This window comes from Corvus moneduloides, chromosome 8 (assembly GCF_009650955.1).
Source record: "Corvus moneduloides isolate bCorMon1 chromosome 8, bCorMon1.pri, whole genome shotgun sequence".
In the NCBI taxonomy this organism is placed as follows: Eukaryota; Metazoa; Chordata; class Aves; order Passeriformes; family Corvidae; genus Corvus; species Corvus moneduloides.
In genome coordinates, this window is record NC_045483.1 from 902,852 (window position 1) to 917,146 (window position 14,295).

Below are 14,295 nucleotides of genomic sequence, written 5' to 3' on the forward strand. Positions count from 1 at the left end.
CCCTGGGGCTGCTTCTGCTGGGAGCACCACCGCCTTCTCCTCACCTGGTCCTGTTGCCCTTCCCTGACAGACTGTTTCACCTGCTGCTTTCGGGGCTGTTTCAGCCCTGTCTGTGCCCGTGTGTGGGTGAGAACAGCATTCCCTGCCTGGGGTGCCGGGGGGCTGGCAGGGCAGGGCAGGGCAGGGCCAGGCCGGGCTCCCCGCGGTGTCCCCGGGGTGCCCCTCAGGGCTGCAGTGCCCCCGCTGCGGGCACGGTTCCTGTCGCTGGACACGCTCTAAGGCTGGTTTATCGCTTGGAGCAGGTGTGTAGTCTGGACTGGAGATGACCGCGTGTTCTTCTTCAACCCCACCATGCAGCTGTCAGTGTGGGAGCGGCCGCTGGACCTGAGGCACCGCGGGGACATCAAGCGGCTGCTCGAGGACCCCCCGCACAAGCGCAAGCTGGAGGCTGCAGCAAGTAACTAAACCCTGGCACTGGGGGCCTCTCCCTAAACTCCAGTAGCCCCTGGAACCTGGAGCTGAGTGTGGAGGTGGAGGTTTGAGACCCGGAGTGAGAGTGGGTGTCCCGGGGAGATTCCCGATGGAGGATTGCGTGGAAATTGATGTGCATTGCAAAATCCTTGTTTTCACTGGAATGCTGAGCTGGGGATTGAGCCTTCTCCTTCCTGGCAGTGAAGAAGCAGGTGGCTTCCTTTAGGAGATGAATCTTTGATGGATACAATCCCTCTCAGAAGGCACAGTGTGTTTTATTGCCCGAGTCAGGGTGTACATTAGGAATGCATTAGCAGTGCATTACTCAGCTGCTCCCAGAGCACACACTCCATGGCTAATGATCATCCAGCCAAGCTGTGGAGGAGGGAAAATCCCAGCAGTGAATCTCTAATGGGCACTGAGAGGCTTGGTGCAAAGGCTCCCCTGCTCCTGGGAGCTGCTCTGTCCTGTGCCAGTGCTCCTGAGGCTTCACACTGGCTTTACTGGGACTGCTGTCCCTTACTGGGGGACATCAGTCATGGCAGTCCTTGGAATTGCTCCTGGCCTTGGCTGGCTGCTTGGAATTCTTCAGTATTCTGGTTTTGGTGGAGAAAGAACAGTCACCATCCTTCAGCTGCTGCTTGGAATTCTCTAGTGGTGAGGGAGAAGAGTGGAGGGGGAAAGAAGCGAGACTTTTGTCATTGTTTGCAAGTGCAGTGTTTCATAACTGAATCAGGGTGGTGGCACTGCCAGGCAGCATGCTGCAGGACCTGCCTGTCCCCTCAGGCCAGCAGGGCTGGGCACTGGCTGTGATCCACTGCTGTAAACCCCTAATGAACCACTGCAAACTCCTAATTAACCCCTGCAAACCCCAAATAACCACTGCAAACCCCAGTGAACCACTGCAAACCCCAGTGAACCACTGCAAACCCCAAGTTACCACTCCAAACCCCAATGAACCCCTGCAAACCCCAGTGAACCACTGCAAACTCCTAATTAACCACTCCAATCCCCAAATTACCACTCCAAACCCCAATGAACCCCTGCAAACCCCAAAGAACCCCTGCAAACCCCCAGTTAACCATTACAACCCCGTGCCTGCAGGGAGATAAAAGGGATCCATTATCAGCTTTTCTGTCACAGAAAAGCAGCTCCAAGGAGGGTTCTCTGTCTGTGTCCTCCTTATCCACACAGCCTGTAATTCCATTTTTCTCTAGGAATTTCCATCAGCAGGTGCCTGTGTATATATTGCTGTACAATTTTTGTGCATGGCTGGAAGAACTTTAGCTGTGTATCTAATTCCTCCAAAGCCTACCTGCTGGAATTCATTCTGCAGGGTGGAAACAGGGCTTTTATTGCAGGATCTATTGAAAGCACAGTGAATTCCTGCCAAGGCATGGCCAGAGACAAAGCTGAGGGTCATTGTTCCTGCTCTGTAATTAATTAACTGAGGAGTCTAAAATCGCGGCTGATAGGTGCCACTTCAAAAATCTATTTTTTGCTGTGTTCCATCCTTCTTATTTATTATCTCTACCACAAAGATTTGATTCATGCTCCTGGTTTTTTATGGCCATGACTTTCATTGTTGTTAAGTAGTCTTAATCTTCCCTGCTGTAATTGGGCCTTGTGGTTGCTGAGTGCTGGAGCAGGTTATAATTAGTGTAGATCAGCTCTGAGGTGAGGGGATTATTTGTTACCTCTCCTCTGAGCTTGTAATCTTCAGTAAATAAATAACACCAACGAGCTGAGTGTGCCCAGCAATGCTTCCCACATTTATTTAGCTGAGTGGCTGCTGCTGAGTTTAAATTAGAATTTTCAAATCAAACATCTGAAAAATAAAAGATGTCAAGCAAAGTTATCCATGGGATGCTCTGGGCTGTCTCTGCTGAAGGATCAAGTGCTTTTTAAATTTGGGCATAAATGAAAAATTACTCATTTATCAATTACTCCTCCTCCACCAAGTGTTTGTTCCAGGAGGTTGATGTGGCTCTTCCCTAATGGGTTCCCATCAGGCCATCCCATGGGGCTGGAGGGGAGGAGCAGCTCCTCCCAGGGCCCAGAGCAACTTATCTGCTTTGATCTCTTCCTTCAGCTGCTCCTGGCCTGTCTGGGTGCTCAGGCTGAGGAAGTTTTTCCAGCTAATTAGAGGAAAACGGACATTATGGAGTCATCAAATCATGGAATGGTTGGGTTGGGAGGGGCCTCAAAACCCACCCGGTGCCACCCCTGCCATGGCAGGGACACCTCCCACTGTCCCAGGCTGCTCCAAGCCCCAGTGTCCAGCCTGGCCCTGGACACAGTTGGTAGAATTCCTACTGAAAACCAGTGATGATGTCATTTACTGAATTCCTGCAGATCCTTTGGACCCTTTGGCATTCAGACAAGAGTCTGAAGCCCATCCCTAGAAACAGCACATGAATATTTCCCAGCCCAGGTGCTGGGGACCCTTCAGTGCAGGCACTGCAGGGATGTGACTGCTGGTGCTGTGTCCCTTGGGCTTTGGTGAGAGCTGCTGCTGGTGGAGGTGAGGAGAAGCCATTTCAGAATTCAGTGTTTGTTCCCCTTGTGTGTGACTGCAGATCCAGGCTCTGAGTCCCTCAGGGACCCGTGTTCAGGTCAGACCAGGGGGTGACACTGCCTTGGAGCTGCTCTGCAGCCTCAGGAGTGTGGAGGGTGTTGGATCTCCCCAGGTGCTGCTGGAATTCCTGGGAAAGCAGCCTTAGATTGGCTGATAGGAGGAAGAGAAGTGGGAAAGGAGGGAAGCTCTGCTGGGAGTCACCTCCAGTGAATCCTTCAGTGCCAGCATGGAAATGATCTTGCAGGAATGTCTTTAGCTGCTGTTTGTAGGGAAGGGAGGAGAGAGGATCAAGTGAAACAATAACAAGATTTAAAGCAATCATGTCATGAATGAAGAATGAGGAATTTTGCTGACTGAAAATGGTCACTTTATTGCTGTTGCTTCCATTTGGATGAAGGCAATTCCGAGGATTTTATAAAATACTTGTTATTTTTTAAACCCTCTGTGGGGAGTGAAAGCCAGGAAATACCAGAGCTGCAAAGACAAGGGAAGAGAAGTCAATTTGAGAAATTTGTACTTCCATTTATCTTGTTCAAATCTGATAATGACTTACTTCTTTTCAGCAGACAAGTGTGTTAGCTCTTGTCCAGGGGATGAAAACGATGATCTGAGCATCAAAACTAAGAGAAATAAGTAAGTTCTGAAGTTTTCTTGTCTCTGTCTAATGGTGAGAAGGGTTGGTACAAAGAAGGGCAATTTAAATGCAGATTTTCTTCTGTGTGGGTAAATGATGGGAGCCATTTTCAGGTGCCCAGTCCTCACCAGAGCCAGGATTCTCTGTAACCTCTGTTTCTCATTTTTGTCTGGGTAACTCTTCCTTTGCAATGGTTACAGACAAGGCTACCAGGCTGTGGAGTTACTCCAAAGGCACTGGATAAAAGCTTTCCCTCACTGAAGTGCAGCAGTTTTTTCCCTGCTCCCAGGTTTGCAGGCCCAGAACCAGCCCCAGGTGCTGCTGTTACTGACCTTTATTACCATGTGTGCTTCAGTTCTCCTGAAGTCACGACTGAAAAAGCAATTTTGAGGCGTGCAGACTTCCCAGATCCATTCCGGGTGTCCTTCCGAGTGGGCAGGCACAGGGTTTGTGGTGGATTATTGTAGATGTGCAGAATTGAATTCTTTATTGTCATCTCTGGCATGAGAAAAAGAGCCCTTTAAAGTCTGCCCTCCTTGGCAAGGGCTGTATGAAGCTGTGGCTTCGCTGCACCTTCAGTTGCGGTGTCAGAGCCCTCCGATGGCCCCGGTGACCCTCCTCCCTCAGCAGGAGCTGCCTCCAGCCCACGGTTGGTACCCAGCCGCAGCTCTGGGGCCTTTCCCATCTGTGAGCGTCCACTCCACGTGGGGGAGGCTCTGCGAGGGCCCGGGGAGGATTAAAAGGACTAACCCCCGTCCCCCAGTGACCACTGCTGGCCTCTCGTGTGTGTTGCCCCGCACAGGACCGAGGAGTGCCCGGCCGCGGGCCCGGGCGGCGCCGAGGCGCGGCACGGAGGGGAGCAGGGCTCGGCCGCGCGGAGCTCGCCGCCGCTGGAGGAGCGCATCACGCACTTCAGGGACATGCTGCTGGAGAGGGGGGTAAGGAAGGTGCCCTTCCCGGGACACACCGTGCTCCTGCAGCCAGCCCCCGTGAGGAGGCGGCGGTGGGGATCCCGTCCCCGGGCCCTGGGCCTTGCTGGCACTGCCGGTGGCGTTTCCCCTGCTGCCACCCGCGGGAACTGGGAGCCCTTTCCAGACAGATTCCCAGAGACACACCCAGGGATACCCAGAGGCAGCAGCTCTTGCAGCAGGCAGTGGCTCAGCAGGGCACGGGGCTGTGGGCACAGTCCATCCCAGGGCTCCACAGGAACCCCAAAGAGCAAAGGACTTGTCCTGGTCAGCACCTCACACATCAGGAGTGGTCCTGGGCAGCTCCTGAGTGTCCAGCACCACAAATTCCAGTGATTCCAGCAGTGGGGAGCCAATTTCACTTACTGGCTGTCCAAAGTCATGGAATCATGAATGATTTGGGTTGGAAAGGATCTTAAAACCCATCCAGTGCCACCCCTGCCACGGGCAGGGACACCTCCCACTGTTCCAGGCTGCTCCCAGCCCCAGTGTCCAGCCTGGCCTTGGGCACTGCCAGGGATCTAGGGGCAGCCCCAGCTGCTCTGAGTTCTCTTCTTCTTCTGTGCCAGGGCCTCACCTCCCTCCCAGGGAACAATTCCTTGCCAGTGCCACATCCATCCCTGCCCTCTGGCAGCATAAAGCCATTAATGTTTACAAAAATCCTTGGGAAAGGATGTTCTGCAGATGGTTCCAGCTGTGCTGAGCTGCAGGAACAGGGAATGCTCTGGGTTTGGGCTCAGTGAGGACAGGGAGGTGTAAAATGAGCAGTGGGTGCAGATTTTTTGCCTCCCCCCACGTTGCCACGTGTATTCCATAAAGGGAATGTCATTCCTGTAAGGAAATACAGCCCAAGGTGGCTGTTGTCAGGCAGTAAAGCCTACAAAATTTATCCCAGTAATCAGCAGGTTTTAAAGGGGGATAATTAGAGCTTCAGCAGCAAATTATCTCCACGCCAGAGCTGCTTTATTAATACATCTTGTTATTTGTGCTTCAGAAATGCAGAAGGGCCATAAACGAGCCCTGGGTGCAGACTTTGCTGGCAGATTTGAACTCGGGGGCAGTAAGTCAATATTTGGCAGAATTAGGGATGGTCTAGAACAGGATCTTCAGGTGTTTCTATGTAAGATTTGCTCCTAAAATTAAGAAATTTGGGAAATTCAGTGTTTGGCTTTGCTGTTGTTTAAAAATGGGGAGAGAGGAGGTTACTTTGCTCTTGCCCTGGGCATTTTTGAGCTGTCCAGCTCAGCATCAGCTGCTTGGCATGGCTGAAGCACAGGGAGACCATTAATGCCACTTAAATCTCATTATTTAATGACCATCCCCTGCCCTTTCCTCCTCGTGCTGTTGTCTCTCAAGGAGTTGCTGGATGGAATCGCAAAGAGCCCGGAGCAGATGGAGTTTGCCAGTGGAGTTCTGCAGCTTCCTACAGAAATTATGTCAACAGAAGAATATTGATTGTAACATTTTAAAAAGAGATGAGGGTTTGGGGGAGCTCCAAGAGACAGGCACTCTTTATTCTGAAGTCTGGGGCAAGTTTTCCTGTGTCAAAATGTAATCTGGATATTCTTCTGGAAGTTTCAAAGTTTCCACACAGTTCTAAGAGAAAGAGGAAAATTTAAAGTTCTTCCTGGCTCCCTCCCCTCACAGCATCAAAATATCCACGTTCTAAGCCAGCATTTCCAGGAAAGTCTCCTCCCTGCTGGGCTGCTCTCCAGACTTTTGAAAGGATTCCATGGGGTGTTTTTTCTCAAGGTTTTCCCTTCTCAGTCCCGGGGAGAGAGGGGGATTTGTGTGTGAAGTGTAACTGGAATTCAATCAGAAATACCAGGTTATTTTAGGTGACGTCTGCCAAATGTGCAATGTAATAATTGCTGAACACAAAATCATCAGCTGAAACGGTTATGTGATGAATTAGTCTGAGCTTAATTAGCTTGGAGCTCAGAGTTGGGGTGTGGGAACAAAACTGATGTCCAGGAGAGTGTAAAAGACACCAGGAAAAGAGGATTCCTGGTGCTGGGGACTCCAGAGCTCAGGACAAGGAGGGCACCAGGAGGGGACCTCAGGCTGTGGGAAGGGGATGTTGGGGGGACATGGCCTCAAATCCCCAGAGGCAGCCAGAGCTTTGGATTTTCCAATCTCAAACCACTCTGAGAGGAAAACGAGTCCACTTAAAGTCACTTTGCTTCATCAGAGCTTTCCTGCTGGAGTGTTAATTACTCTGTTTAATTATACTTCACATCCTTGTTTTTCTAGTGAATTCACTCTTTTGTAATTAGATGGAGTAATTAGAATATTTTATTTCCTTCAGATTTTTCTGTAGCCAGCAAATTACCAGAGATGCTGTAGAAGCCTCTGAAATAGTGGGAATTGTCCCTGCCCAGGCAGGGGATGGGTCTGGGTGGTCTTTGGGGTCCCTTCCAAGCCAAACCGTTCCACGATTCCATGACTCCACGAAGCTGGCAGCAGCCCTGCAGGATGTGGTGTTCCCATGCCAGTGGCTGTGGGGATGCGGTGCTTTGCAGATGTTCACTGCCAGCTTTCCCCGGGTGCCTCAGCTGCGTCACAATTCCAGCTCTGGAGTGAACGTTCCTTTAGTGGGAATCGGTGTCTCTGCTGCACAAACAGCACCCCAAACTGGCATTTCCCTGCCTGCTGTGGATTCCTTCCACCACAGATGTGGGGGGACCTCTCCCGGAGCCTCGCTGAGGTGTCCTGGAGCGAATCACTCCTGGCGCTGTGGGGGCGACCAGAGCTCTGCCACAGACATTCACATTCACCTTCAGCCGCCCCGAGAACCCTGCCCAGGGTTCCTCAGCTCTCGGAGCTCCTCTCTGTGCTCACCTCGGAGCATTTGCTCCTTCCCCACCCTCATTAAATCTCCGTGACGCCGCTGTCTGTGCTCCCAGGTGTCGGCGTTCTCCACGTGGGAGAAGGAGCTGCACAAGATCGTGTTTGACCCGCGGTACCTCCTGCTCAACCCCGAGGAGAGGAAGCAGGTGAGTGAGCACTGCCCAGCCCAGCCCTGTCTGCAGCAAATGATTTACCAAGATATGAATATTGATCTAGTATCGATATCCAACTGAGACGGACAAAAACTCTCTAACAGCTTAGAGTTAGAAAGTGCATGTTTTATTTGGCACCGGGCAGTGCGTGGGATGGCTCCCTCAGATGCAGGGCCCCGATCCAAGCAAACACAACACTTTTTATTTCCAAATATGATGACTATCCAAAATACAAATGCATATTCATAACATTAATACCTCCCATTCTCCGCTTCATATGGAAATGAGCTTAAATGTCATTAAGCATGCACAGTGTGTGTCCTGAATGGAGTCAGTGGTCTTGAATTGGGTCAGTGGTCCCAAGAAAGATGAAGTAACTCATCTTCCTCATTTTGACCTTTTTGTCTCTCTCAACTTTAACAATCCTAATTACTTTAGTGACCTCTAAGTTTCCTCTTGCGTGACTTTTGAACGGGTTCCCACCAAGGGAGGAAATTGGTAATTGTCCTTGTTCCCTACACCAACTTATCAAAGTTTCTATTCCTCGTTCTAAGCACAGCTAAGCAAACATGCAAATGACAGATCATCAGTTATTTGGCAATCAGTTACTAACATCTTAAAACCTGTTTCAGGTCCAGCTCTCCTAACTATTTTAATTAACTCTCACTGAGCCCAAGTTCTTTCCTAGTCCAACTAATCTCAACACAGCTAGCCTATAACTAAAATCTTTATGTTTCTTCTAAATCTCTGTTTCACAAACACCACCCACATGGCCCTGGATCCCGGAGCAGTTGTCTCGGGAGGATGAAAGAATTCCATAAAATCAGGACTCCCTGGGGACGCCCATAGGTTTGGCTCTGGCCAGCGGGAGTGATGCTCAGCAGGCACAGGGTGGGATTTTGGGGCATCTGGGAGTTGGGCTCCAGGACCCCTGTGGGTCCCTTCCCACTCGGGCTATCCTGGGATTCCCAGTGCTTGTCTGGGATTCCCAGACAAGCAAGTGCTATGAGGAGGTTGGAACACAGGGATCCTGTTCTTTGGGACGCAGGAACAACTCCTGAGCCTGGGAAACCTGGCAGTAGGGAGGGAAATGGCCTCAAGGTAACGGTTCTACCCTGAATTACTGGAATATTGTAGAGACACTGCTGAATTTTCATTGTTCAGGACATTTTCCAGGAGTCTGGCAGGATTTAGGGCTGCGGTTTGCAATAACAGACCCCACTGGACAGAGCACTGGCGCCTGGCTGGGGGCTCTGTGCAAGGCTTGGGTTTTTCTGGGGAGCTCCAAAGGGATGTGGAGTTCTGCTGCCTGGATAATTTGGGCATTAATTTTCACCAGGGATCCCAAAGTCTGCAGATGAGGCTACAAAATTCAGGGGAGATGCAGGGATCTTGCAGTGAACACTGCTGTTCTGTGGTTATTTCTCTCCCTTAAAAGTCTTTTGTCATCCTGCAGAAAGAATAATTTTGAATACGGAATTGTCCATTTTTTAAATAAACGGGATGAAAAATGGACTTATTCCATATTGTCCTGTGGTTCTCCAGAGAGCTTCCTGTAGGTATTTACCAGAGGACGGGGCACATACATCTTCATTTACTCCCTTTCCAATATTTTCCTTCTTAAGGAAAAAAAAAATGAAATGAAATAATAAGGAGATACAGGAATGAAAATGTATGAGGAGCTGCCAGGATGGAAAGTGCTGCTAAAGAGCCTGAGCAGGGAGTTTGGGATTTATATCAGGGAATGGGCAAGGACAACACCTGGACCATGATGAGTCAATCAAGACACATTTCTTGGAATCGTGGAATCATTTTATCAGCCTTGGAGCAGCCTGGGCCCATGGGCCATGGCAGGGGTGAGACTGCGTGGGCTTTAAGGTTCTTCCAACCCAAACCAGTCTGGAATTCTGGGATTCTGGGGCTAATATAAACAGTGTTACCATTTAATTAAATACCCCATTACAGGCAGGACACAGACCCCGTCCTGCCTTGGAGGTGATGGAATGAAAACACCTCCTGGACACGTGGGGAGGGCAGGTGAGGACTGCAGGCGCTGGGGTTGCAGCTCTTTGGTGAGGCAGGAGCAGCCCAAAGGCTTTGTCAGTAACTCCTTGTCTTGTGTCCCTTCCTTGGCCAGATTTTTGAGCAGTTTGTCAAGACCCGGATCAGGGAGGAGTACAAAGAGAAGAAGAACAAGTTGCTGTTGGCCAAGGAAGAATTCAAGAAGCTTCTGGAAGAATCCAAGTTATCCCCAAGGTGGGCATTGCCTTAGGAAGGGTTGGGAAGCTCAGCTTTGTCATTTAGGCTGAGCTTTTCAGCCCGGAACGCTTCACAGCAAGTGGAACATGCCTGTTCTAATGCTGGGATGGCATTTCTTCCCTGATATTCCCCAATATTTTGTTGTATTCCTGGGAGAGGAAATGTTCCATCTCTCTGTCCATCTCTTCCTCTTTCTGTCCCTCTCCCTCTCCTCTCTCCCTCAGGATGTGCAGTACTTGGCACAGCACGTTTATTTTGTGTTCCTGTGTATGCTGTGGTCATAGAACACACATTACTTATGGAAAATCAGTACCACGATGTTCAATCTCATCTATATCACACATGCAGGTGAAGTCACCCAGAGATTATATTTAGTCCTGGGGTTTGGTGGAAGAGAAACACAAGTTTACAAAGTTCCTGTTAATGCCACTGCTTTAAATTCATGGGATGTGTCCCTGCCCATGGCAGGAGGTTGGAACAAGATGATCTGTGAGGTCTCTCCTGACCCAAAACCTTCTGTGACTCTACAGCTCTGTGATTAAATTAAAATACAGCGTGCGAGGCACAACTTATTTTTCACTTTGTTTTTCAAGTGACGGATCCAGACTCACACAGGGGCAGGGGCAGTGCTTAGGGCAGTGCTTTCTCATTTGTAAATCACATGAAAATAAGGGGTGCATATTATAAACATTGTTAAATTGCTGGAACACAGAAATTAGTTTTCCCTACTAAAACATGCAGATAATTACTCAGCATGAGCTGTGTGGGCACATGGATACAAGCAGCAAGTATTGTAATGGGAAGAAGCATTTTACAACAAAACCAGGAATATTCTGGGCTGATGGCCCACCTGAACACTGCTTCCAGCACTCATACTCCCAGTCCCCAAGGGAAAAGCTGTGCTGGCCCAGAGGCCAGGGAGCATTTCAACCCTGAAGGGTTTTGGGAGCTGCCCGTGGCACCGAAGCACCGATGAAGCTCCTTTCCCTGCCTTGATTGAGGCACACAATGAGAGAAATAAATCCCAAATATTTCCAATAAAAAGCAAAGAGTCGCCTTGGGGAAAGGAGCTGGGAATGCAGCCTGAAAGGAAATTAAGGTAGAAAACCCTGCTAGGAGAGAGCTTGCCTTGGAAATACAAAATATCCAGGAGTTCAAATAAAAACTCCTTGTCACTGGTCTGTGAGCGTGGTGTTAATGGCTCAGCAGCCTCCTGCCAACCATCAACCCATTTCCAAATCCCAAAGGTAATCCTTGCTCACTGCAGGCTGCTCCAGGTGTCCAAAGCCCTGGCGTGGTCTGGCCCTTCTTCATCCCAGATTTACCATCCCACTCCTGTCAAACATTCCCAGAGCCCCCCCCCAGTTCTGGTGTGGATCCAGGTCCAGGAGCCTGGGGGTGGCCTGGCCGAGTCCCAGGTTCTCAACATCTCTGTTTCCCACAGGACAACCTTCAAGGAATTCGCAGAGAAGTACGGCCGCGATCAGCGCTTCCGCCTCGTCCAGAAGAAGAAGGACCAGGAGCATTTTTTCAACCAGTTCATTCTTATTCTCAAAAAGAGGGACAAGGAAAACAGGATAAGGCTACGGAAAATGAGATAAAAGCAACTGAAACTGGCAATAAAGACACGAGCTCGGGCTGTGGCTGTGGGAAGGGATTCCGAGGAAGGATGAAGCACTTGGGGTCCAACAGCACCACCAGGAGTGGGGGATCCCGAGGGAAAATGCCTCTAAATGGAGTTTATGGGCCATCCATTGGATTTGGGAAGGCTGTTCTGCAGGAATGGGAAGGATATTTTGTTCTCAAAGAATTAATGTTTCATATTGAAGCTCTCTTTTGTACAACATCCAGAGTTTGATGCATTTCTAATTGCCATGATACGTCGATCCCTTAATTGTTTTAATTATGCAAATTACTTGTAATATACACAAGTTATGACTCCAATGCAGGTTTATAATTAAGCAGAAGCAGATGCCATCCAGAGCAATCTCAAGGCATTTCCATCATTTAGGGGAATTATCTCAAGCAGTCTTTTGGCAACTCTGCATTTCCACCAAGTGTGTGGGGTCTGGTGGTCTGCAGGATCCACTCCCGCTGCTCATCTGTCTCTGTCCAGTCCTCTGAGTAGTAGTAATCAGCTATTAATTGTTAATCTTGGTGAAGAGTGTGAAAATCTTGGCACATGTTCCATAGGAGAACTCTCTGATCCAGAACTTCCCGTGGGCGGTGCTCCAGGACAGCGCCACGGCCCCCTCAGCCTTCCAACCCCAGTTCTTTGGTGAAGCCATCCCAGTCGGATTTGGGTTCTGTTCCTGTGTGTGAAGAGTCTGCATGAGATTTTTCTCATCATATTTGTATAAATAAATATTTAACTTTTGTAATTAAGGAGCATTTCAAACCTGTTTTCAGGGGGATCTCAGGGGTGAAACTTTTTGAAGAGATTTTTGCCAGAGCTCAAGTGGAAAACGCTCTCAGGGACAGGGTGGGATTGTCGGGGTGTGTGTGCAGGGTCAGGGGTTGGACTGGATCCTTGTGGGTCCCTTCCAGCTCAGGATACTCTGGGATTCCATGAAATAATGGGTAAAATAACACAGGGTTTGTGATTTTTACTGGAGAGATGGAAAACCAGAGGGGGCTCCTTCCACTCAGGATTTGAGTGCAAATTCCATTGACATCCATCAGAAATCCGAGGATGCTGGGAGCAAAAGAGTCATGCTGGCTACACAGGTAGGATGTCATGGCTGGAGGAACATCAGGACGTCTCTGCCTTTGTGCTGCTCCAAATGTGGTCTGTCTGTGGTTGTCATGTTTTTCTCAGGAGACCTAAATTTTAAGTTAATGCTCCTTAAATCTACGGGTTTCTGCTTCCTTGGAGTGAGAGGGATATTTTCTCTAACTCACAGTAATTTTTATTTAGGTGTGTCCTGAGTGTTTTTATAGTCACAGAGATAAAGGAACTTCCTGCTGCCGTGGAAAAATGAACTCGGAATAATTCACAGTGCCAGGACACAGGGAATGGCTTCCCAGTGCCAGAGGGCAGGGTTACTGGGATATTGGGAAGAATTCCTGGCTGTGAGGGTGGGGAGGTGCAAGGAGAAGGGCTGACCCAGGCCTTGCCACCTGTCACAGGCCAGGTTCAGGTGCTGCTTTCCTTGCTTCCCGCTGGAGTCTCCAGTTGCTCCGTGTTTTCCATCGGTTGCTCCATGATTTCATACCCTGACGGATCTCCTGGATGTTCTCCTGCTCAGGTAAGTGCCTTGGGCGTTTTGGACATCTGCTCTTTTACCATTTTCAAGGTGGAAAAAGAAAACATTTCAAAGACTGGGATGTTTTTAATGGTTTTCAGTTCAACCAAGAGCACAGAACAGCCCTGAAACCTCTGCAAACACCCAGTGCAGGGCACGGAGAGCGGCTCTGTCTGCAGCTGCTGGGATCACTGGGAAGGAGAATGAACCCCGGCTATCTCCAGATGGAGCTCGGGGTTTGCCTGCCCGAGAAAAGACACAGGAAATGAGGGGAGTTGTAATTAAAAGCTAAATTAAGGTGGAAAGGGCTGCCAAGGGCTCGAGCTTGTTCATTTTAGCTTCACGTGCCAATAAAATGCTGATCATGACTTTGCTTGGGTAACGCTGTGTGAGTGAGGAGCAATTTGTGTGCTTACATCCTTAGCTGGATTATATTGGCCTGAACCCAAGATAAATAGGAGGAAAAATCAAAGGTGATAATGTTATGTGGCTTTGTTTATTTAGGAAAAAGGCAAAATCCTTAGGGAACAAATTCCAAACAATGTGGGCAATGTGAAGGTGTACTAAAGATGATTTTTGGGAGGGTTTGGTGAGTTTGGGATGGCTTTTTCTCTCCTTTTCAGTCTCCCAACAAGGCAACAGATTTTTTAGTGGTTCAGCAAGAGTTAAAGCCATTTTGGTTCTCTTTTTTAAGTACATTGTGACTGGGTTTAACTTAGTTCTTCATATTTTGATTTCTTTGCTTGGGCTTACTTTGGTAAATATTGCTTTGATCCCATCCCCTGGGAGCAGGTTTCCCTATTGCTGTGATCATTGTTGGGGGAGCTAATCCCGAGCAGAAATGAAGAGAAGTCAGAGAAATGAAAACAAATGATGGCAAAGTTCCCAGGAGGCTCCGAATTTACTCTTCTGGATTCACAGTGAGATGCTTTGGGTTTGCTTCTGTGAGCAATTTCACTTGATTTATGCCCCGAGTGTCAATGGAATATCCATCCATTGCATCACCTCAGCAGTGCTGCTGGCACCTGGAATTGTTGCCTCTCCCCTGGCTTTTCCCACTGAATTCACTTCTGGCAACTTGGCTTTTCTCAGAGCTCTCTTGGATCCCGGCAGTTTTCCATGGGTTTCTTCCATGTGC

At 49.2% G+C, this 14,295-nt stretch overlaps 1 protein-coding gene across 2 annotated transcripts in view; it reads left to right on the top strand.

Moving 5' to 3' along the window:
- Positions 1–12,297, top strand: part of TCERG1L (transcription elongation regulator 1 like) — a 50,050-nt gene extending 37,753 nt beyond the window's left edge. For both annotated transcript variants that reach the window (XM_032116523.1, XM_032116524.1), the window contains 6 exons: positions 303–457; positions 3,613–3,682; positions 4,486–4,621; positions 7,558–7,647; positions 9,791–9,909; positions 11,357–12,297. In XM_032116523.1, the coding sequence (XP_031972414.1) occupies positions 303–457; positions 3,613–3,682; positions 4,486–4,621; positions 7,558–7,647; positions 9,791–9,909; positions 11,357–11,513 (727 nt within the window). In that variant the 3' untranslated portion in view covers positions 11,514–12,297. The remainder of the gene's footprint in view (positions 1–302; positions 458–3,612; positions 3,683–4,485; positions 4,622–7,557; positions 7,648–9,790; positions 9,910–11,356) is intronic.
- The last annotated feature ends 1,998 nt before the right edge of the window (positions 12,298–14,295 follow it).